This window comes from Neolamprologus multifasciatus, chromosome 12 (assembly GCF_963576455.1).
Source record: "Neolamprologus multifasciatus chromosome 12, fNeoMul1.2, whole genome shotgun sequence".
Taxonomy (NCBI): Eukaryota; Metazoa; Chordata; class Actinopteri; order Cichliformes; family Cichlidae; genus Neolamprologus; species Neolamprologus multifasciatus.
The window spans coordinates 27,173,964-27,196,321 of NC_140450.1; the positions used below are offsets into that span (position 1 = coordinate 27,173,964).

The following is a 22,358-nucleotide window of genomic DNA, read 5'->3' on the forward strand; positions in this document are numbered from 1 at the left end:
TTGCACCACACAGTGTCACACGTCTGCTTAAGAACACATAAACACTTCAGAAATGAAAGTTTGGAAGCACCATCAGATGGTTCTAAACACACAGAAGATTGTGAGGTGACTGCACAGCACACTGAAGGGTAAAAGCTGTGCTACCGTCACTGCCACTCCTTCAGTTACATATGTGCCCATGCCAGAGAAAGTGATTGTGTATGTGTTTGTGTGTGTTTATGTGTGTCTTTAGATTAATGCCCTGCCCTTCACCTCCAGTTAGCTTATCGATCTAACACTGGAAATTAAATCAGTGACTGATGGCGAAGTGTTACATGTATCCGTTTTATTTTAGTTTAAGCAATTTCTTTGTCACAAACTATTTGTGATTTGAGCTCAAATATTCATTAATGTCCATTACTGGTAATTACGCTGCTCATTAAGTGCAGGGGCAGAGGGACCCATTAGAAATGATGACTTTGACCCGGACTCAAAGTCCCATTATGAAGCCTTGAGAGCATCCTTTGTTTACGCATGATGTATTTCAGTATCACTACCAATAAAGAGTTCCTAGTGAGCTCCTACTTAATCTTTTACACTTTTTCTTGCTCATAAAAGTATCATAAGACTAAAAGAGAGCATTTGGAATGCTAATGTAGTAAATGTCAACAAAACCTTTATTGCAAAATACATTAATTCAGAAAATAAATAACAAAAGTGATATGGAGATTGAGAAATGTATAACAGATATGATCTAAAACCTGCATCCTACCTGTACAAGCCAGACTGCAGGCTGCATGTGTGATTTATTTTACCACCAACTCCTTAACAACTTCTTAACAAGCTGACCTTTTTGTTACAGGCCCACCTGCCGAAGTCCTAATTAAAAACCCACATTAACAGATTTTGCCAATAGACCCTTCAATGCAGGATCAGATAGAGTAAAACTCACTGCATAATTCCACTTAATTACCGGTGAGGAAAACAATCTGTGCGTGGATTTCGCCAAAATAATTAAGTTTGCGTTTGAGGTCCTCGCATTTTCCTTGGATATTTATCCCAGAACCCCTCATGCTCCTCCGTCCTCTGTTTCTTAATCATCTACTTGAAAGAAACACACGTGGCGAACCTCGAAATATGTGCAGACTTACAAATAAAACTAAGTAGTATAAAGGCGCAAATTAACTACCTCCAGCGGCCAAATGGTTCTTAAATAGCAATAATATTCAAGCAAAAGATAATGGAATATTAAACAGGACTGTGCTGTATAATGACTGCCTCTGCCTGTGATTCATATGTGCCCGAAAAAAAAGAGAAAGAAAATCAGGGCATTAAAGTTACATAATATTTCTTCGCTCATCTTAAATTTGGTGGGGTTTAATTCTAATGAGCGCACATCTTGTGGCACATCTTCACAAATATCCACACAAAAAGCTAACAGGCTTCCCATTCCCTCGCCTATAATTGATATTCAGGCTGCGTTTGTGATAACAATGAAGTCTACTTTAGGTTTTTCCGGTTGCGGAGTGCCACTCTGCGACCAGAAGAGGGCATCTCAAGTCCTGAAACCGAGCACCGGCGAGCTCCGTAATAATCTAACACCAACATCATTCCTGTTGCTGTACAATTGATTTATTTTTAATGCGACGGTTAACGGCTCTAATCCACAGCAGCCTGCTTCTTTCCCCCCCACTCTCTCTCCACTGTCCACGCCTGAAGCGGGATATAACCAACTTATCGGCTTTGGACCACAGTTTATCCCTCTCAGATTTCTTCACTTGGTCGTTTTCCAGTGTTTTTTCTCCCTGTCTCTCTCGCTCTGCCACTTAACCTAGATTCAACAATTGGCGACTCGGTGTTTAGACTGTTTTTTTAATAGCCTCCCACACAGGCGCTAAACTGTCACTCTCCTGAGGATACGAGCTTGAGCGCATCCATCCGAGGGCTTTCGGGAGAAAAAAAATACGCGTTATCGAGCTGATGTTGTGCGGTAATGTAGGAAACTACAGACAGGGAGGTTGATGCACACCTTTTGGAGCTGCTCTCATCTCCGACAGGTGTGCGATTGCGAGCAGAGCGGATCCGGCTTCGGCGCAAAGTGTCCGTTTTATCCGCGCAGACGGGCGTCCTGGTTAAGTGTCCAACTATTTGGGCAAAACGCCGAGTGCGTCTAAACATGTGCACCGGAGACGCATGCAACAGAGATCCCTGAGCAAGAGGAAGAGCCGACACCGAGCAAATATGGGTATGTATAGCCAAAATCTGTTCCGCAGGGTGCTTAAGGGGTTCATTCCTGCGCAGTCTTTTTTGTCTTTTGCCTAACTACAATTCACTTAGAGCTGGTGTCGCTGGCGTCTGTGCCCCCCCCCTGCGGTTTATGACTGATGACTGCAGGCAGGGGAATCCGAAAGGAGGCTTTTCTCTCAACAACTGTTTGTCACATTGTGCATCATGCGTGTGGTTTATCAATCACCTTTCCAAGAGCATGACTTCGGCTGAACATAAGTGTGTGTGTGTGTGTGTGTGTGTGTGTGTGTGTGTGTGTGTGTGCGCGCGCCATGAATGCTCCAGTGCAAATTAAGTAGGCAGGAAAATACCCCCCTGCAAATGTCTCAGGACATAGTGATAATATTCAGTTGCTCGACTCAAAAATTTTGCACATTCTATTTTCATCTCTTTTATTCCCTTCTAGTCCGTGTAGTCTACATGGTTCTGTGTGATACATGTTCTGTGCTCATAAACCTCTCACTTTCCTATGTGTCTGCAGGACTTTTTGTGCTTTTCAGATGGCTTGTGTTCACTGTGGTGGTGCCCTCCTGGCTGCTTGCTGTTCCAAGCGGCATCCGTGAGCGTCCCTGCCCCCAGAGCTGTCGATGTGATGGGAAAATAATATACTGCGAGTCCAATGCCTTCCGTGACGTGCCAAACAACGTGTCTGTCGGCACACAGGGCCTGTCTTTGCGTTATAACAGCCTGGTGAGCCTTAGAGCCCACCAGTTTGCGGGCCTCAGTCAACTAGTTTGGCTCTATCTTGACCACAACTACATCAATGCCGTGGATGGCCAGGCTTTCCACGGGATAAGGAGGCTCAAAGAACTGATTCTCAGCTCCAATAAGATCACGCAGCTGAAAAACAACACTTTCCATGACGTCCCGAATTTGCGTAACCTAGACCTTTCCTACAACAAACTGCAGGTCCTCCAGCCTAATCAGTTCTGGGGTTTACGGAAGCTACTCAGTTTACACTTGAGGTCAAACTCCCTAAAAACAGTCCCGATGCGCGTTTTCCTCGACTGCCGTAACCTGGAGTTCCTCGATATTGGCTACAACAGGTTGAGAAGCCTCACACGTAATGCCTTTGCGGGACTCCTGAAGCTCATCGAGCTCCATTTGGAGCACAACCAGTTTTCTAAGATAAATTTCGCTCATTTCCCTCGCCTGACTAACCTGCGGGCTCTCTATCTGCAGTGGAACCGCATCAAACTGCTAACGCAGGGCCTGCCATGGATGTGGACTTCCTTGCAGAAGTTGGACCTCTCAGGAAATGAGCTCCAAGTGTTGGATCCGAGCACATTTCAATGCCTGCCTAACCTTCAGACTCTCAACCTGGACTCCAACAAGCTCACTAATGTCTCTCAGCAGACAGTGGATGCTTGGATCTCCCTCACAACCATCAGTTTGGCTGGTAATTTGTGGTACTGTAACCCCAACGTGTGCCCTCTGGTATCCTGGCTCAAAGTCTTCAAGGGTAACAAGGAGTTTACAATGATATGTACCAGCCCTAAGGAGGCACAAGGAGAGAAAGTTACAGATGTGGTGGAGACCTACAACATCTGTACTGCAACTCCGACCCCTATCCCCTCAACGACATTGCCCCTCACAACGGCGTTTCAGCCTGAGCTGAAACCTCTCCCCACGCAGTCTGCGGTGGATAAAAAGCTAACCTGGAACAGGACAGCCTCTCCAACTCCTTCCGAGGCCTCCCCCACTATCCCATTACCAGACACTGAGTACGTGTCCTTCCACAAGATCATAGCCGGTAGCGTGGCCCTCTTCTTATCTGTGGCTATAATTCTGCTGGTTATCTATGTGTCGTGGAAGCGCTATCCCAGCAGCATCAAACAGCTTCAGCAGCGCTCGGTGGTTAAGAAGCGCCAGAAAAAGGCACGGGAGACCGAGCGCTCCTTTAATTCACCACTGCAAGAGTACTATGTGGACTACAAGCCTTCACACTCAGAGACTATGGATGTGCTGGTTAATGGGACAGGACCTTACACATACACCATCTCAGGCTCCAGGGAATGTGAGGTATGACCGTTGCCCTCCAAAAATCCATTTCCACTGCGAGGCATAAGAGGTAAATTTTCTAATGATCTGCAGGGTGAAAAAAATTTGTTTTCTCCTCTGCTTCTGTCTGTAATAGGATAAGGACGCAAAGGGCAGTGCATGGTGACTTGTTTTGCATTATGCTGGGTTTGTTCAGTTCCATTCGATTACCCAGCTGTTGTTTTGAGTCATGCAATATTATTGCTAAAATATGATACCCATTAGCTGTGAGTGCAGCGGCAGCTCCTCTTCATGGGTAACTTACAGTAAGATGCATTACACGCAAAGTGGCTCCATCTTTCACTCCTGACACAAAACATCTCATTGATGAATCTGTGTATTCTCAGACTTTTTATTTTTCCAAAACGGCTTGCCGTCCTGAACGAACCGGTGTAAACCAATTGGATCAAGTCACTGTGCAGATGGTCCTCTCCTATCCTGTGTGCTTGCTGCCACAGCTGTAGCGGCAAACGTGCAAATCATGTGAGTCTTGATGTTTGTTTGTGACTGTCTGAAGTGTGCCAATATTTACAATCACACCAGCTGATTGTAAATCTCATTTTCTTTGCTTCCCCCCCCCCTAGCCTTTAGAAATTGTGTGCTTAGGTTTTTTTTCCTCATTAGTTTAACTTACAAAGTTCAAACAGTCACCACAGGCTGGGGAACACTATGAAGGCCTGCAGCCAAATAAAAGATAAATTATGCATTTGGGCTTGCATTTTTCCCGGTTTTTGTGTAACGCTGCAGGAGGGGACTGCATTATGCTACTTTTGTTTAATCTCAGCACTATAAAGAAACTGTTTACTCCTGTGAAACTTTTACTCATGGAATTGGCTTTGAAATCCTTGCACTAAAACCAGACTTCCTCCACGTGACAGATTGTGAGCCCCTTGCGTGGCACTAAGGGATCAAGACAGAAAGGCTAATCAATTTGCTCGTGTTTAATTAGGCACTTTTTTGCCCATGTATTCTTTGTTTTCTCTCCGAATGCTCTGTATCTGTCTTCTTTTGTCCAGCAGCTTTTCTTTTTTCTTCTTTTTCATTTGGCAGTGTGGTTAAGTGTGATTAACAGAACATGTTGTGCTGGGAAAGATGTGGAGTCGCTGGAATCTTTGCGAGCACCTTTTTGTCAGAATAACCAGACATGCTGTTTAGTACGGGAGACATCTTTCTTCTCCGTTGTCTGTGTCAGCGCAACTCAGAGACAAAGTTTTATCTCGCTGCAGCACAGCTCATTTTCTATACTCTACATGCACCATGTAAAGCATTTTATAAGATGTTTCATGTCAGTGGATTGTGCTGTAGCACCAGTTAGGTTCTTGCTGTGCCCTTTACTCAAGTCACTGTAAAAAGGCCCACACACATATGTTTCATTGTTTTCAGAAATGTCACTTGGTACAAGGTGCATGGGTAGCTAAATCAGCTCTTTGTCAGATAATCTGTGGCAGAGCATTTCTCAAGCGCAAGGGAAGCTGGAGGTGAGATGGTCGGCTTATCAATCTTGTAGCTTTCATGTGCGAATGTGGCGTGGGAGCATTAAATGGCAGACCTAATGGGGCTTCTGCTAGCTGGAATAACTAATAGCCCATCAGAGGTAAGGAGCCGAGACTTCCCTCAGCTTTGTTATTCCTTGCCCTCTACAGCTCAAGGGAGCAGCATGAGTTGTTAAAAATGTAATGGGATTTTTTTTCTTTTCCATTTTTTTTGTTTCCTCTTTGCATGTTACATTTCATGACAAACACTGCAATGCAATGTAAGCACACATGCTAGAGCCGGACACCTGTGAAACCACCTGCAGGTTTGTCGTGCTTGTTTAAGTTGCTGTAAAAATGTGCCCACTAGATCGTCGTGTGCGTTAGCTATGAACGTTGCTGCCATCGTGCTCATCAATAGTGTCTTGGGCTATTTGCATCACAATGCAGGCAAAGTCTCTTCTGACACATGAGAATTCATTTTTCAGTTTTTATTGAGAGCCACAGAGTGCAAAGTGGCAAGCGAGATGAAGGTGGGAGAGATGCTGTAAAAGGCTGCCCGAGGGCTCAAACCTTCTTCTCAGGAGCGTATTGTAAACGCCAGAATCCGCTGCACTCCCCGCACATTATTTTAGCTATTCCAGATAGCATGCACTTAAGCTATTAGCTGCATTTTCAATTAGGAGAAAGAGCTTTGTAATTGAAGCCTGTTATCTTCTGCACATGCCCAGACCAACAGACGTGGAGTTAATTTGTTTCTATAGATTTACTCCAGCACAGCTCAGCAGGTTGGCTTCGACACTGCGAATTGAACTCAAAGGCTGTGAATTTTTATGAACACTTTGAACCGTGCGATTCTGTGGTCTTCCTGTGGCACACTATTTAAAAATTTAAAAAAAAATAAAAACCCTCTCTCTTCCTTGTATGCTATCCACTTCTGAGCTCATAGAGCAGCTGCAGTGGTAGCTGTCCACCCACAGATAATCCCCTGCAAAGTTATTTCAGAAAATATTATGGTGAGAATCCCACCGTCTCAGCCAAAGGCAATTCTTGTACTAGGGTGGAATCTGCAAGCATTAATAAGGTGAGGAGATCCTGCTCAGAGATAATTAATGTGGCCTGTGAAAAAGGTGAGTGAAGTGAGGAGAAAGAACTTGCCAGTGCGACGGACTGACACCGCTGTTGTCCAAAAGACAAGCCTAAATAATTACTTTTAAAAATCAACTCATTTTCCAGCTGGCAGGGTTTCTCAACATTCTGATGCGTTCGAGGCCAGCACAAGCTTCATTCATGCATGAAGTTGTTCTTTTTTCCTTTCCTCGCATTTGCAGTTAGTGTCCCCCTCCTGGTTATATTAAAAACTAATTGCTCCTGTGGACCTAATCAGTGTTTTCCTGGGACGAACTCTGTATCTGGGGGCGCATTTTGTTCAGCAAACATTTGTTTAATTTGTGGGCACCATAATACGAGCCCGGCCTTCGAAATGTCAGAAATAAGTATCAAGCATGATGGATGATAAACATACACTGTCTCTACTTGCCAAGATGGCAGCTTGCACTTCATCTCTGCGTAAATGCACAGAAGGCTGGCTGCCGTCAAGTGAAGAGAGTTTTGACAGTCTTTGGTATTTGTTTCCAAATAAAGGCTACAGACATCAGTAAAATGGACCAGTAAAAAAAAAAGTGTGTGTCATTTTTTTTAACACATCACTTAGCAAACTACAGGTGCAAGAAATCCTTTGGATTCCTGCATTGATTAGTCATGAAATAAGGTGTTCACTTCATCTAAGTCACAGTTACAGACAAACAAAATTTGACTACTTAACTAATATGACTGGAATGCTTTTCCTGTCTTTATTGAACACACAGAAAAATCCTCTACAGTGTTGGGTGAAAAAGTGAGCGTGTAGAGGTTCATTTAGCAATAACAAAAGTTCCATCAGACCTTTGTGATTGATGCTGATGAGAGTTGCTCCACAGTGAGGATGACGTTGGGTGATTCCACCTGTTTTAAAAACTGTTCATCAGTTCATCTGATTACACGGCCCTATTCAAGTCATGCGTACTTGGGGACACAGTGTCTTAATTTTACAGCGTCTTCTTTAAAAATCCTTAAATTTGTTGATCCTTTAATGATTTAATAGCCCCAAACCATGATGCTCCCTCCACCGTGCTTCACAGTTCATACAATCACACATGCAGCCAAAAAAAGTTTCAACTTTTGTGTTATTTGTCCAGACAACAAAAAGTGTGTAACAAACTACAGCTTTGTAGATCAGTGGTTTCATTCTGTGGTGTGTTTCATTCTTATTCGGTGTTTTTCCTATAGTGGACACATGAATAAAGACCTTGCCACTTGTAAACAATTCTGCAGGTGCTTTGCTTTTAACCTTAGATCTCTTTTCACATCTTTCAGGATTGCATGTTGTGCTCTTGCTGTGATCTTTGCAGGACCCTTAGCGAGAGCCAAAAAAGTCCTGACTTTCCTCCATTATCTAGACAATTTGTCTGTCTGTGGATTGATGACCACCCAGGTCTTTAGAATTGGTTTTGTAACCTTTTAACGGCTTCGTGCATCTTTATAATGCTTCTTCTAAGATCCGCTGAAAGTTGTTGTGATCGAGGAACAGCTCACACCAACCAGTCTGTCTTCAGTGCAGACTTTGTCAGTAAGCAGTCTTAGTATGGCCATATTTTTAGAGATAGGAACCTCCACAACCCACACTTCAAATCCAATCTCCTTAATGGAAGTGGAGGAGTCATTAATAACGAGGTTACTTATTGTTTCCAGTGAATTATTCCCGAATGTGTTCCTTAAAGACTTTAATTTTGTGCGTTATTAGTTTAGTCAAATTGTGTTTGTTTATAATTGTGATTTAGATGAAGATCAGGCCATATTTAATGAGTAATCAATGCATACATTATTATATAAAAGGGACAAAGAACTTTGAGGGTTTACATCAGTGAGTGCACACCCGACTGTGCACACTGATCTAAACCTCTCACACAATAGACAACACAACACATCACTATGAAAAATAAGGCACGTGCAGTATAGCAAATGAAATGTCTTTGGGGGTTTTCTTTTCCTAAAAAAAAAAGTCTCTTTATGCCATTAATTTTTATTTTGCTCAGTTGCCTTCTTGTTTGGTAGAATTGAAAATTACTGTACCTGCAAGACTGGGTGGCAATAATCCACGGACACACAGAAGTACACTACTTCGCTTTTATCATACCTGATGATTTTGTGAAAAATGGACTCCAGTCAGCTCCATTAAAACTCAACTGCAGCAAAATGCAGGAAGAAACAGACTATTAAGTGAATTGGCTGTAATGGCTATTATACAACATCATTTTGCAGTGGCCTGTGGTGATGTTAAAAAAAGAGAGACTTCTGTGTATGATCAAGAATATTAAGCAGATTTGAGGTGTTACATTTTAATACTGTATACATATACACATTGCATGTTTATCTCCTGTGCATATAAGGAATATAATTACATATAATTCTATAAAAATACATGGGGTTTTTAATTTTTAAAAAATATATTTTTATTGCTAAGATAAGACAAATTAATTGCATTGAAACACAACAGAATACAAATATTTTCATGTTTAAAGGATGCTTGACATTAGGGAGCTTCATAATATGGATGGTACCGCTGCATACACTTTCATTTTCATATTTCAGAATGATCTCCGAACATTGTTTCTGTCATAGTCTGAGTCACTTGTAGTTTCGCTGTGCTTAAAGCAATAAGGTTAGCAAGCAGATGTAGACTTTCTCTATCATGCTTCTTCCCTTTCAGGCTGCGTACAGGCAGCCCTACTTTATTATTGAATGCTGTTAGGACTGTGCAGTGTGAGCTCAGGATGAAAAAGGGTACAGTGGCTTAAATCTTTGTTACATTTAATAGTCTCCTAAAATCAAGCTGGAACTGAACGCCAGTGTTTTTTCTTAAAAAGTAATTACTTAATTACTCCCCGGTGAAAAAAAATGTGTTACACTTCTCATTACTTTACTTTCATGTTACTCCATAAGATGGTCTGAAATACACTGTCACATAATCACTAGTTAACAATATAACCCTTAGGCTACAGTCCCACACACTGACACAAATCTCTTTCCTAATGAGGACATACATTCAACCTTTCTTTTAATGTTTCAGCGTTTGAACACAAAGCCGACAACACAAAGAAAAGTTGAAAACCAGCTCAAAGAGAGACTTTAAAGAAAGCTCCACTGACATTCTACTATAGGAACACGCACAGGTAGAAATGGAGGCTTCAATCCTACAAGCTTGACTGCCCCTCACTGCCTTTGTTACCTGCTGAAGGTCAGGCTCTGGCTGCTGTGCAATGCATGACATTACTGTGTTACGAAAAATATAATATGATTACAGTAACAGTAATCAGTAAACAATAAAAGTTACAGTAATATAAAGTACTAGTAAGAGCTATTCCAGATCAACCAAACCTTCTCATTTAATGTTTTTTCTTTATTTTCATGACTATTTACATTGTAGATTCTCACTGAAGGCATCACAACTATGAATGAGCTCATATGGAATTATATTGGAAACAAAAAAGTGTGAACTAACTGAAAACACGTTTCATATTTTTATTCTTTAAAATAGCCACCCTTTGCTTTGATTACGGTTTGCTCATACATGAGGTAGTCACTTGAAATGGTTTTCCAACAGTGTTGAAGGAGTTCCCAGAGATGCTAAGCACTTGTTGGCCCTTTTACCTTCACTCTGCGGTCCATCTCATCCCAAACCATCTCGATTGGGTGTTTCTTGGCCCAAACAAATCCCTTCTGCTTGTTGCTTTTCCTTAGTTGTGGTTTCTTAGCAGCTATTTGATTTGCGCACTCTCCTCTGAACAGTAGAGATGTGTCTGCTACTGGAATTCTGTGTGGCATTTATCTGGCCTCTAATCTGAGGTGCTGTTAACTTGTGATTTCTGAGGCTGGTGACTCGGATGAATTTATCCTCGGCAGCAGAGGTGACTCTTGGTCTTCCTTTCCTGGGGCGGTTCTCATGTGAGACAGTTTCGTCGTAGTGCTTGATGGTTTTTGCAACTGCACTTGGGAACACATTCAAAGTTTTAGACTGACTGACCTTCAGTCCTTAAAGTAATGATGGACTCTCGTTTCTCTTTACTTAGCTGATTGGTTCTTGCCATAATAGGAAATCTAACAGTTGTCAAATAGGGCTGTCAGCTGTGTACCAGCCTGACTTCTGCACAACACAACTAATGGTCCCAACCATTAAGAAGGTAAGAAAATCCATAAATGAACCCTGACAAGGCACAACTGTGAATCTACAATATAAAAATATTTAGAGTTATTTATAAATTTTTTCTTTGTGACATAATTGACATATCTTGCTTCATATATTTGATGTTTTCTGTTTGTTTCTACAATGTAGATATAAAAAACCCCCAAGAATTTATAATGTAGATGAAAATATAGATGTTGATAATGGTAACTAATCTGTGTATGGCGATGTTTGTGCAAACTTTTGTTCAGATTGGCCCACCTGTTAAGGAGAGAGTACATACAGACTTATATAGATACACTACAATCATTATAGCAAAGAAGATAAGGTGTCAGATATCTATAAATGAAACAAAGTAAATACAGATCATTTTTAATTTTTCTTTTGCTAAAAAGACTATACCAGACTACATATTTACATATATATATTTCCAAACTCTGGATGCTTGACAAACAGAGTCCCAAAAAATAATACTCAGTGTGTATGCTAAACCAAGCCATCATCAAAACAAATGTTTGCCTAAAATGTTAAAAGCATTTCTCAAACGAACCCGTTCTTACTTCACTGTTAGCTGCAAACGTACCTCATTCTGCATTTACTTAGAGACTTCATACCAGCCTCAAATATGCAGCGTATCCCACCTCGTTCCAGTCAAGGTTGTGATTTCAAGCCGAGTTACAATGTTGCAGTGGGATTCATTAGCAAAAAGGAACATAATCAGACCTCAGACTTATCTTTAGTAAAGCACCTCTCAGGCTGCTGTGTGTGTGGGGTGAGATCTCCTCCAAATAAACATACTCTGCGATATGTATGATTCAGACTTTTGACAGATGTTCCTCTTGGAGGTGTGATGTCTGCTCGGGTGAGGAGGTGGAATACATTACAAAAAAAAAAAAAGAAGAATACTTAGCAGCAAGTCGAGGCAACGTGAGATCTGTGTAATAATAGCTTGTAGTCTAACATGGACTGTTAAAGTGAATACGGCAGTTGTGTTGTTTCATAATTAATCTTAGCATCTCTTCTTTCATCCGATTGATGTTTTCGTGATTTTATTACTCTCATTATGATGTGCTAATAGCACATGTCTCAGCCAGCTAATAGCTTAATCTGGCACAAGCGGAAAATATGATGTTCCTCCTCCACGCTCCAACACAGACAATATTGAATTTCACTCTGGGTTAGATGTACTTATTTACAGAACACATGCGACGAACTGCTGTTTGTGTCTCTGGCTAATCATTAAAGATCCCTGCAAAAGCTTTAAAGCCAGAGAAGTGGGAGTCTCCTCTGAGCCCGCATCGTTCTGCCGAGGAAAACTAAATGAAAGCCATCGTTTTGTTGACCTTCACACCTTCATTTTTAATTGAGGCCAGCACTGATTGACAACATCATTAATTATGATATGCACTTGATATTACATGATAACCTAGTCCTTCATTTAACCCTAAGATCAAATGTCTTGTGTGAGCAAATCGGTTGATTTGGTACTACTTTGGCATGACTGAGCCGTATGTTGTAATGAAACAAAGAATGGGAAGTTTTGAAATGGAATTAGAAGCCCCCCTTTTTTTGCACAAACTAATTTGGGAGTAAATGAAAAGACCACAGAGATAAGTCAGACTAATTCATCCCTCCCCATCACACAATCTCCAGTGGTCCTCCCCTCCTGGAGCCACACACAAACCATGATGAATATTTAATGCGATATTAAACTTCTCCGCTGTTTTTTTTGTTTTTTTTTTGTTCAAGACCATTTTTTTCATTCAGTAGTGATTAATTAGAAGTATGTTTTGATCAGAGGAGTCTCTTTCCATGGAGGCAGAGGATCTTGCGCCTCCTCCTCTGCTTTTGAGATTCAAGGGGGAGCCCAAAATATAAACGAGTAATTGGTTGGAAAAAGAATATTACTAAATCTTAACATCATTTCTAACATATTTCCCCTCTCTTCTCTGGAAAGAAAAAATCCATTATTGCAACTCTGATTAAAATTCTTCAACAGCAAAACCTGCAGGGCAGGAAAAAGGTGAAAGATCAGTCTGTGTGAAGAGTTGGTGGGTGGCGGAGGAGGAAACATGCTCCTGTTGATGCTCCCTAAGGCCGCGCCTCTTATATCAATTTAATGTACTTTGTCTTTTTTTAATGCTCACGCTGTTGTTGACCAAATGAATGTTTCAAATAAACAATTTCACATTCTTTTTTTAAATTATTCACAATTTTTGTGTTAAATTCATGCTGTTACATAGTGGATGCTGCTATACATGTTCTAATATACAGCCTACTGTGTGTTTTTGTGTGTGTTTCTCTAAGATACAGTATCTTGTACGCCACTGTGTTGCTACCTCACCCACCCAAAATAACAAATCCCTGTAATAAAATAACAGCAGAGTCAATTTCTTGTGAGCAAAACTCTTTCTCAGCTAAAGTCTTACTGACAGAATAACATAATTTGTCATTTCTTTTTTTTCTGTTGTTGTTGCTTTCTTTGTACTTCACTTGTACCCCATGCATAAGCCCGAGCTGTGTCCTTCTGTCGTTGAGTGTTGTGTGCTGGGTTATTCTTTACGCTTCCTTGCTGGCTACAGCTGAGGCATTGCATTTGTGGCTCATCCGTCTGTGTCATTCTCTTGAACACCTTGAGGGTTTCTTTAAATTTGGAACAAACGTCCTGTTGGACTCGAGGGTGATCTGTTTAGAATTGGGTGGTGAAAGGTAACTGTGACCCAACAAAACAATGTTTTTGTCTACAAAATATGCTAATTGTGAACTCATTTTTCATCAAATATCTAACAGAATGAAAAAAAAGGCATTTCCTGTCCACAAGATCAAAGGTCACCTTTGCCGTGATATTATGATGTTGAATAAAATGGCACAGCTCTGGATTAGACGGCTTGCCTCACTGTACAGCCAGCCATTCCAGACTTTCATCCTGGGGAGGCTGTGGCTCAGGAGGTAGAGCAGGTCACCTACTAATTGGGCAAGACACTAACCTCAAGTTGCTCTCTCCAATGGTGTGAATGTTACATAGAAAGCACTTACATAGAAAAAAAAAGTGCTAGTATGAATGGGTGAATGAGGCAAGTTGTAGAAAAGCACTTTGAGTGCTCACTTGGAGTAAAAAAGCGTTTTATAACAACCAGTCTATTTACCAAGAAGGATTCACACTGTGCAGTTCTATCATTGTAAGAGTGCTAACTGGCTGCTGTCTGTTGATTCATATTCAGTACAGGTGTGGCAGATAAATCCTCCTCAAAAACATCTCTGTGTCTGAAAAATTACTTAATCAGGCACTCTGTCCGAGTGTTTTTGTTCTGACACGGTCAATTTCATCTGGATGTGATTAACATAGTCAGTGTTGGGGAGTAACGGAATACATGTACCGCCGTTACGTATTTAAAATACAAAATATGAGTAACTGTATTCCGTTACAGTTACCGTTTAAAAAGGTGGTATTTAGAATACAGTTACTTTGTTGAAATAAATGGATTACACGGCGGTACTTCCCTGTTTCAAATTGTGGCAGGTCAGGCCTGTTTGGGTTTTGTTTGACAGCTATGTTCTGTTGTTCCAGGCGGCAGCGTTACGGTTGCCATGGTGACGCGCTCTCTCTGCGACTGTGTGTTTCCTGGGTGAGAGAGCGCTTTTGTTGTTGTTGTTGTTGCTGTGCTAAGCTAATAGGCCTAAAGAATGTAGCCTTATGGCAGTGTAGTCCGTGCTGCAGGGAGAATGGACTGCCATACCCGTTATGTGTCTGTGAGAGTGAGGAGGGAGAAAAATGTGAGTGGAAAAGTACAAGCTGTCACCGAGCAGAAACAATAATAACCACTGCAGCCAAGAAGAGTGCCTGACGAGCCCAGTTGTAAGTAAGCTATTAAGACTCGACTGTACACCGTGTTCGTGTTTTCCTCCAAAAACAATAAGTTCCGTTGGAGCAGCCTTTCAACGCCTCTCTCTGTCTCTCGCTAGCAAAGTTGACCCAGACAACAAAGTAAAGCTAGTTTTCGGCTAACGAGCCCGACACAGAACCCACGGTATTAGCCAGAGGTCCCTTTACTACGGTTCGGAGCCGCGGACCTTCAGTAACAGTAATAAATCACAGCAATTGTACATTCATGTAGTTGTAAACAGCATGATAATATATTAAGTAATCCAAATTATTCAGAATACGTTACTCTCATTGAGTAACGTAACGGAATACGTTACAGAATACATTTTGGGGCATGTATTCTGTATTCTGTAATGGAATACATTTTAAAAGTAACCTTCCCAACACTGAACATAGTTCAGCTAGCTGGGTTTATTATGAGGTGTAGCATTAGCTGCTTTAGTTAAAATGGATTTCTTAGTAGTAGGGTGACTGTAGCTCAGGTGGTAGAGCAGGTCATCTACTGATCGGAAGGTTGGTGGTTCGATTCCTGGCTTCGCCTAGTCTGCATGCCAAATATCCTTGGGCAAGATACTAACCCCAAATTGCTCTCCGATGCATCCATCGGAGTATGAATGTGTGTGAATGTTAGCTATAAAGCACTTAGAGAAATGTGCTTGTGCGAATGGGTGTGAATGGGTGAATGCACAAGTTGTGTAAAGCGCTTTGAGTGCTCAGATGAGTAGAAAAGCGCTATATAAGAACCAGTCCATTTAGTCAATTTGAGTCTAACTGTGCGTTAAAGTGTTTACTGTGCTCGTCATCTTAGCTTAGCTTGTTAGCTGTCAGCTTTTGCTAGCAAAACGAAGCTAAAGCATTTCTGTAATTTACCTAGTATTTGTTTCTTCCAGTGTTATCAGTCCCATCCACTAGCTGCTTACATGTTTCATGATCCAGCAAACCTCTTCGCACACCATTTACACATTTGCTCTCAGCGTAAACCAGTTGTAATCCTGTGTCTATTAACAGCACCGATCAGTAGCACAATGTTGTTTTGGTGCCTCGGCTGTAGTCATGCTCCGGTGTTTCATCAGAGGACAATCATTTTTCTTGCAAGGCCATCCTAATAAACCGAAGGCTGTGTCTCTTTTCAGCCTTATCTGAGCAATTAATACAAATGCCTTGAAGGATTTACTTCCTAAAGTAGGTGTAATACTCTGGTATTGAGGAATGTACTTTTCTTTTCAGGACTCATTTTGTTTGAACTCTTTCATGTGCTTCAACGTTTCCACATTGCTATAACTCCAGGGGGGTACATCTAGTTTTGGTGTCAGACACTGTGAAAGATTGGCCCACAATTTTACACAGGCATTCAACAATCCATCATAAAAGAGAAATTCATTTTAGAAGAAGCAGAGAAACCAATTTCTCCAGTTGACAGCTGCCTCAATAGACCACAATGCAATGCAGCGTCATGACAAGTCATGTCTTGTTTTTTATTATTTTATTTTTACTCTCCACCTACCTACTGCAGCTGAATCAAGCAACCTGACCCTCAACTCCCTGGCGCTCGTCAAAAGGCATACAGGGAAATGCAGGAAATCACTAGCTGATGTCAAAGCAGATGTGGCAATTTGAGGGAAGTTCAGTACCCGAAAGACAATTTACATCAGATCTACGCTTCTGGCATCCACAAAACATTACAGATTGATGATACATATCAGTGTAAGTCTATCCAAGGGTGGATTTTTCCATCAAGTCTTCAGTCTGAGTCAGAGTTGAGGAACAAAAGAACTACTTGAATTCCCAAGGAGTCCAGATCAATGTCTCTTTTCAAAGAAAAAAAAGTATTTGCACATATCAGTAAACTTCTAATAACTTCTCAAAAAATCTGAATCCCATATCGAGTGTCCTATTATCATGGCGTATCTATCAATCAGCAATCACACGCCCTGGATTCCCTCAGTTTAAGCTTCTCCTCACTCAGTCAGCGACACTTCTGCTTTAATAGGATTTGACAGCTTATCTAGCACTTTATGAAAAATCGGGCACCGCAGAGAGAATGAATAATATAACATGAAAATATTAGACATAACATTTTATGCCGTTTTATGGTCACAGCAGCCACGTTAATTTTTCATCGCAGCTTTAAGCAGTTACTGCATGTTTAGCCCTTCATTTTATTATGATTCATTTAATTAGAGCTATTAAGACAGTTTGACGGAGACGCAGTAGTTCTGCCTTCTGTGTCACTTTGATTCCCTTGAAAAGAATTTGAAAGTGATATTTAAAAGAGAATGAAATGATGAAATGTTGACTAGGCACATTAGTGCTTGCCCTTGTAAGTTGTTGGACTGCAATTTGTATCTCCACGCTTCTCTGTAGAGTGACACTACAGTTTCTTTCATCATTTCTGCTCAGAAGAATTTTGATGTAACGTTCACATCTACCTCAAAAATAGTGTTTTCCCAGAAACTAAAACCTCTTCATCGTGTAGCTACAGCATACCAGTATGTTCTCACTCTGTCTGATGGGACACGGTGTGTCAGTCAGCACAAACTGAAAATGATGCCACACTTCTGCCATCTTCCTCACTTATAGTGAAATATAAATATCAGAACACTCACAGTGGCTGTGCTGATGTTCAGCAGGTAGGTTTGTCGTGTTTACCGCCTGAGTTACTGATGCGTTTAATGCATATATGTACGCAGTTTTTAGCCAAAGCTAGTTAGTGAAAATAAAAAAAAGAACAAGATCCAAGAGTCATTAAAATTAATTAGCAGGATTAAGGTATGAAGACACGCTCCCTACCAAGCAAGTCAAACTTTATTTATACAACACATTTCAGTGTGCTGTGCAAAGCATGAGTTGCCACACACTACATACTAAGTAATATCTAAGTACAAATAAGTAAGATAGATTCTATTAGATAGAAGTTGTTAAATAATTAGGACTACAATAAGATCATACAACCTGTAGGTCCAAAAGATAAACAAAATAATTCAAATAAATTTATGCTGAAGCGCCAAATCCCAACAGCAGTTGCCTCAAGGTGCTTTATATTGTAAATTAAAGAACCCAGTTTGAGCAAGCACTTGGTAACAGTGGGAAGGAAAAATGTCCTTTTAACAGGAAGAAACCTCCGGCAGAACCAGGCTCAGGTAGGAGTAGCTATCTGCTGCCACCGGCTGTGGATGAGGGAAGGACAGCAGGGTAAAAGACACACTGTGGAGGTGAACCAGAGATTAATAATAAGTATTGATTAAATGCAGAGTGGTGTTCAAACATAAGAAAAGTTACAGTATCTGGACTTAATGCAAGCCATCATGAGGATATCTGCATTTTATTTACATTTTAATTGCAACCCAACATAAAAGTTTCACTAAAAAAACAGGAATGTCATTTGACCTATTAGGGGCCCTTCTAAAGATGGAAATTAAGCACTTTTAACCATTGGTTGTTTTGGTTCTTTGAAACGTGACTTCCCAAGCAAGGGGTGGACCTACCCAAGGATAAAAAGACAGAGTAAGCTAACTTGTTAATCACAGGTTAGCCACAGACTAAAGAACAGTCTCATTTATTATCTATTTCTGTCCAAATGGAAGATACAAAAGTAACATCACACTAGATTCAGTAAGACTTTAAAACCCATTGAAAAAGTGTTTACTGAGGTCATGAATGAAATGGAACGATTTTCTCATAGACTGCTACCTCCTGCTGGCCATGGGAAAGAATGCTAGTTTAAAGCACCTCTGCTTTGCTTCACTTTTCAGACCCACACATATATGGGTCTGAAAAGTAACACACGAGAAAAGAGATGTAACACACACAGATACATCTCTTACATAAGGTGTATGAGCACACTGCTAGAGTGGGCGTAGCATGTCTGTATAGAGCAGGGGAGCAAGAACCAGCCTTATTAAACAAATCAAACTTTTGATCAAACTCATATGAAATTTTGCCGAAGCGCACAGCTGTTGGAGCACATGGAACAAATTGACTCAAGGAATGAAATGTTGCAAGTGTCAGATTTCATTTCGGTGTAATATTGATGTTAAATGCTATGGAGATGTTTAAATATTTGCTGCCGTATAATCTGCTTTGACATGTATTGTGAACAGGTGGAGGGAGCGGAGGGATTCATCTCTCCGTTTTCACTCTGGCTGCCAATGCTTCTTTTCAAATCAAACAAATGGGTCAGCCCTTTGTTCCGGCAGAATATTTTTACTTGCCTTATCTAAAAGGGATATAATACACTCTGATCAGCGGGCTGTTTCAGCACTCTAAATTTAAAACGCTTTCTGGATTTGTGTAGGCAGACAGCAGTCAAACATTAACCAAAAAGTAAAAATTTACTCCATGCTGGGCAAAATTATAGTTAATTTTGGTCATTCACAGAAACGAAAAACAACGCTGTCTACACAATGCAGGATGTGGGGCAGATATTCCTGTTGGGATTACGTGTGCTCCGAGTGAACAGAATTTAAACATACCTCAGCTGATTTCTGGTTCTCTTTTCTTTCAATTCGACATTCCCCAGGTACCTTACTCCATGTTTTAGTACCGTGTTTTTTTTACCAACATCCTTTCCCAGCTATGTTTCTCCATACAGCGAAAAGTAAACAAGCCAAACTTAAAGTAGGAAGACAAACTGACAGAAAGAACTTATACTTTTATAAAATTATATAGGGTGAAACTGCATGGTCATGTGCTGGAAAACAAAATAAAGGCAATAAACTGGGAAAAAGCGTAATTAGCCAGTTGCCTTGGAGATGAGCCAGTTTTTCCATGCCAATAAATTCAGCAATCAAATTAACTTGTGAACAACACATTGACATAAAAATTCAATTCTGTTGTAACATTGGTAGATGGGAGAGATTATGAGAAGAATATTTAGAGCCAGTGGAACTTGGTTTCTAAAGTGAAGCCATCATTTATGCCAATCAGCCAACGAACTGAATGCAATTAATGGAACTAATTCAGTTTTGTCAAATGAGCCAATTTAAAGAAGGAGAGCTGAACAATGTTATCTCCTTGTCCACTTTCTGAAAATGTTGAGCTGATTTTGTACAGCCAGTTTGTGTCCATGCACAGAAAACCTGTTTGCTAGTTCATTTAAACTCATCTACTTTGGTAGACGGCTAAAAATGTTGTATTATGACAAAAAAGGTTGAAAGATCGCCAGATGTCCATTGTTTGTGCCTTTGACGGAGTGTGTTTTAAGCCCAAACCACAATCCTTTCCTAAATACAAGTTTAAAGTGACAGCAATGGAAAATAGTTGAGGCCATCATGTAGCATCCCCTACATGTCACCCTATTGTTGTCTGATGTAGGACTTTAGGTACTCAACAGTCCTGGATGCTGCTTGCTGTTTTTCTTATTTCATCATGTGCTAAATGTTTACAGTTGGTGAAATGTCTGGACTGCAGGTAGGTGAGTTCCTGGACTCTTCTCCTACAAAGCCATGCTGCTGTAATAGCTGCAGTATGAGCACTAGTGCACTTTCATACCTTTAGTGATGCAGGCATTTGTAGTGAGGGCTGATAGAAAGTCGGATGCTCCCTCTCCTCTTTAATGCAGGGGAAGTGGTGTTCATCTTATGCAGAAAAAAAAAGAAAAAAAAGTCAAATTTCTATTTGTCTGACCACAGGACACGTTTCCACTTTACCTCAGTCCACTTTAAATGAGCTTTGGCCCAGAGAAGACATTTCTGGATCATGTTCACACACGACTTCTTCTTTGCACGAAAGAGCTTTAACCTGCCACCTTGTAGATGACACGGTGAACTATGTTCACAGACTGTGATCTCTGGAAGTGTTCCTGAGCCCATGCAGTGATTTCCATGCCAGGATCATGCTGTTTTTAATGCAGTGCCCCCGAGGGCTCGAAGATCACAGGCATCCAATATTGAATTTTAGCCTTGTCTCTTGCACAGAGTTTTTTCCAGATTCCCTGGATTTTTTATGATATTATGCACTGTAAAGGATGAGAAATTCAAAATCTTCACAATTTTGTAGACACAATTTTGGGGGATTTGATGAACATCTGCTCATCTTTACTTTTAACTCTAACTCTCTAAATTCTCTTATCACATTACTGACCTGTTGCCAATTATCCTAATTAGTTCAAAACGTCCCTCCAGCTGATTCTTTTTAGTACTACTTACTCTTTTTGCACTGGCCCATTTCTTTTTAGAGATCTGTTGCTTCCATCAAATTCAAACTAAGCTACTATTTTCCTTGAAACAGTACATGTTCCCATTTGATATGTTTTCAATGCTCGATTGTGAATAAAGTCATTGCATGTAATTGGCTATACATTCTAGCAAAAGAATGAATAATAACAGAAGTAAACAGCAACATAAGACACAGCTACGTCTAAAATTGTGATCTAAATGTGTGAAAGTCCTGTCCTACTGAGGTTTGTTTCTGATCCGATATCACGCAGGCCATCGACATGATTTTATGCGGCATTACCATAAATTCAATAGCTGCTGATTATAAACTGCTCAGGAAGTGTCCTTAACCTCTTTTATAAATGATACATATATTAATACAAATCATTCAGTGACTATGGTAACACATATGGCTGTCAGCATGTGAGCACGTGGATTCACTCAGATCAATCAAGACAGTCAAAGGTTGTTAAAATGGTCGTGAGTGTGCATCCTACTCTGTTCACTTTGATACTTCATCAGCTCCAGTCAGCAAAGCAGCCGCATGGAGATCCCCTGTGCATGGAAGTCCTCTATGTGCTCACCTCATTTTCTTTTTTATCAGTTCAATTGTTGCTCACAATGAGTTACTCATGAGCTCCTAGTGTCACCATGGAACACAAATTAGAGCCTTCCAGTGCTGCATGATCCGCTTTCAAACCATTTTATTACCGGTCAGCATTACAGCCGCTGTTATAATGTTATGATGGTTATAATGTGATTTTGAAATGTTTCTGAACGCCTTGGAAATATTTTGCTGGCCTCTCTCCCCTGCTGGAGCCAGCGTTCTTTGTTCTCTGGAAAATACCAGCACTGGAAAGCACTCCGATTTCTAGGCTATTGTACCGGAGTGAACCCCAAACATGTTTGTGGCTACACTTTGTTTGGATTCTCCATTCAGTAGCAGCTGCTGTCTCATGTCCAGCATTGTACATGTCCTCCAGTTAGAGAGAGATCGTTGTTTGTGTTCACCATAAGAAAACAGAAGCTTCTCCATCAAGGCTAAAATGAGGCCCACTGTAGTTAAAAGTAGATTTTGGGCAGTCGTTGCTTCCGACAGATTTACTCCTCCTCATGTAGCAAATAGATTCAAACTCCAGAGTAAAGAACAAAGCGCAGGGCTACGTGTTCTGCAGAGCATCCTTCGTACAGATAGATCTGTAGAGTTTAACCCCGGCTGAGGGGCGTTTTCATCAATTTGAGATCAGGACTTATTGATCCTG

General features: G+C 40.8%; 1 protein-coding gene and 1 long non-coding RNA gene across 6 annotated transcripts in view; one reads left to right on the forward strand and one right to left on the reverse strand.

Annotated features, from left to right (window-relative positions):
* The first annotated feature begins 1,250 nt into the window (after positions 1-1,250).
* LOC146507167 (leucine-rich repeat transmembrane neuronal protein 4-like) overlaps positions 1,251-22,358 on the forward strand; it is a 70,727-nt gene continuing 49,619 nt past the window's right edge. For 2 of the 5 annotated variants that reach the window (XR_014877195.1, XM_085180174.1), the window contains exons 1-2: positions 1,513-2,224; positions 2,747-4,336. Coding sequence is in view for 3 of the 5 variants with exons in the window: in XM_085180174.1 (XP_085036300.1) it covers positions 2,173-2,224; positions 2,747-4,293 (1,599 nt within the window). In the remaining 2 variants the exon portion in view is untranslated. Of the gene's footprint in view, positions 2,225-2,746; positions 14,410-15,342; positions 17,462-22,358 lie in introns of those variants that run through there. The other 3 variants (XR_014877194.1, XM_085180172.1, XM_085180173.1) reach the window with 3 other exon arrangements.
* On the reverse strand, positions 18,452-20,412 carry LOC146507168 (uncharacterized). The gene is made up of 2 exons (XR_014877196.1): positions 18,745-20,412; positions 18,452-18,711 (listed from the first exon to the last, which is right to left on the reverse strand). It is a non-coding gene; the product is annotated as an uncharacterized LOC146507168 (long non-coding RNA).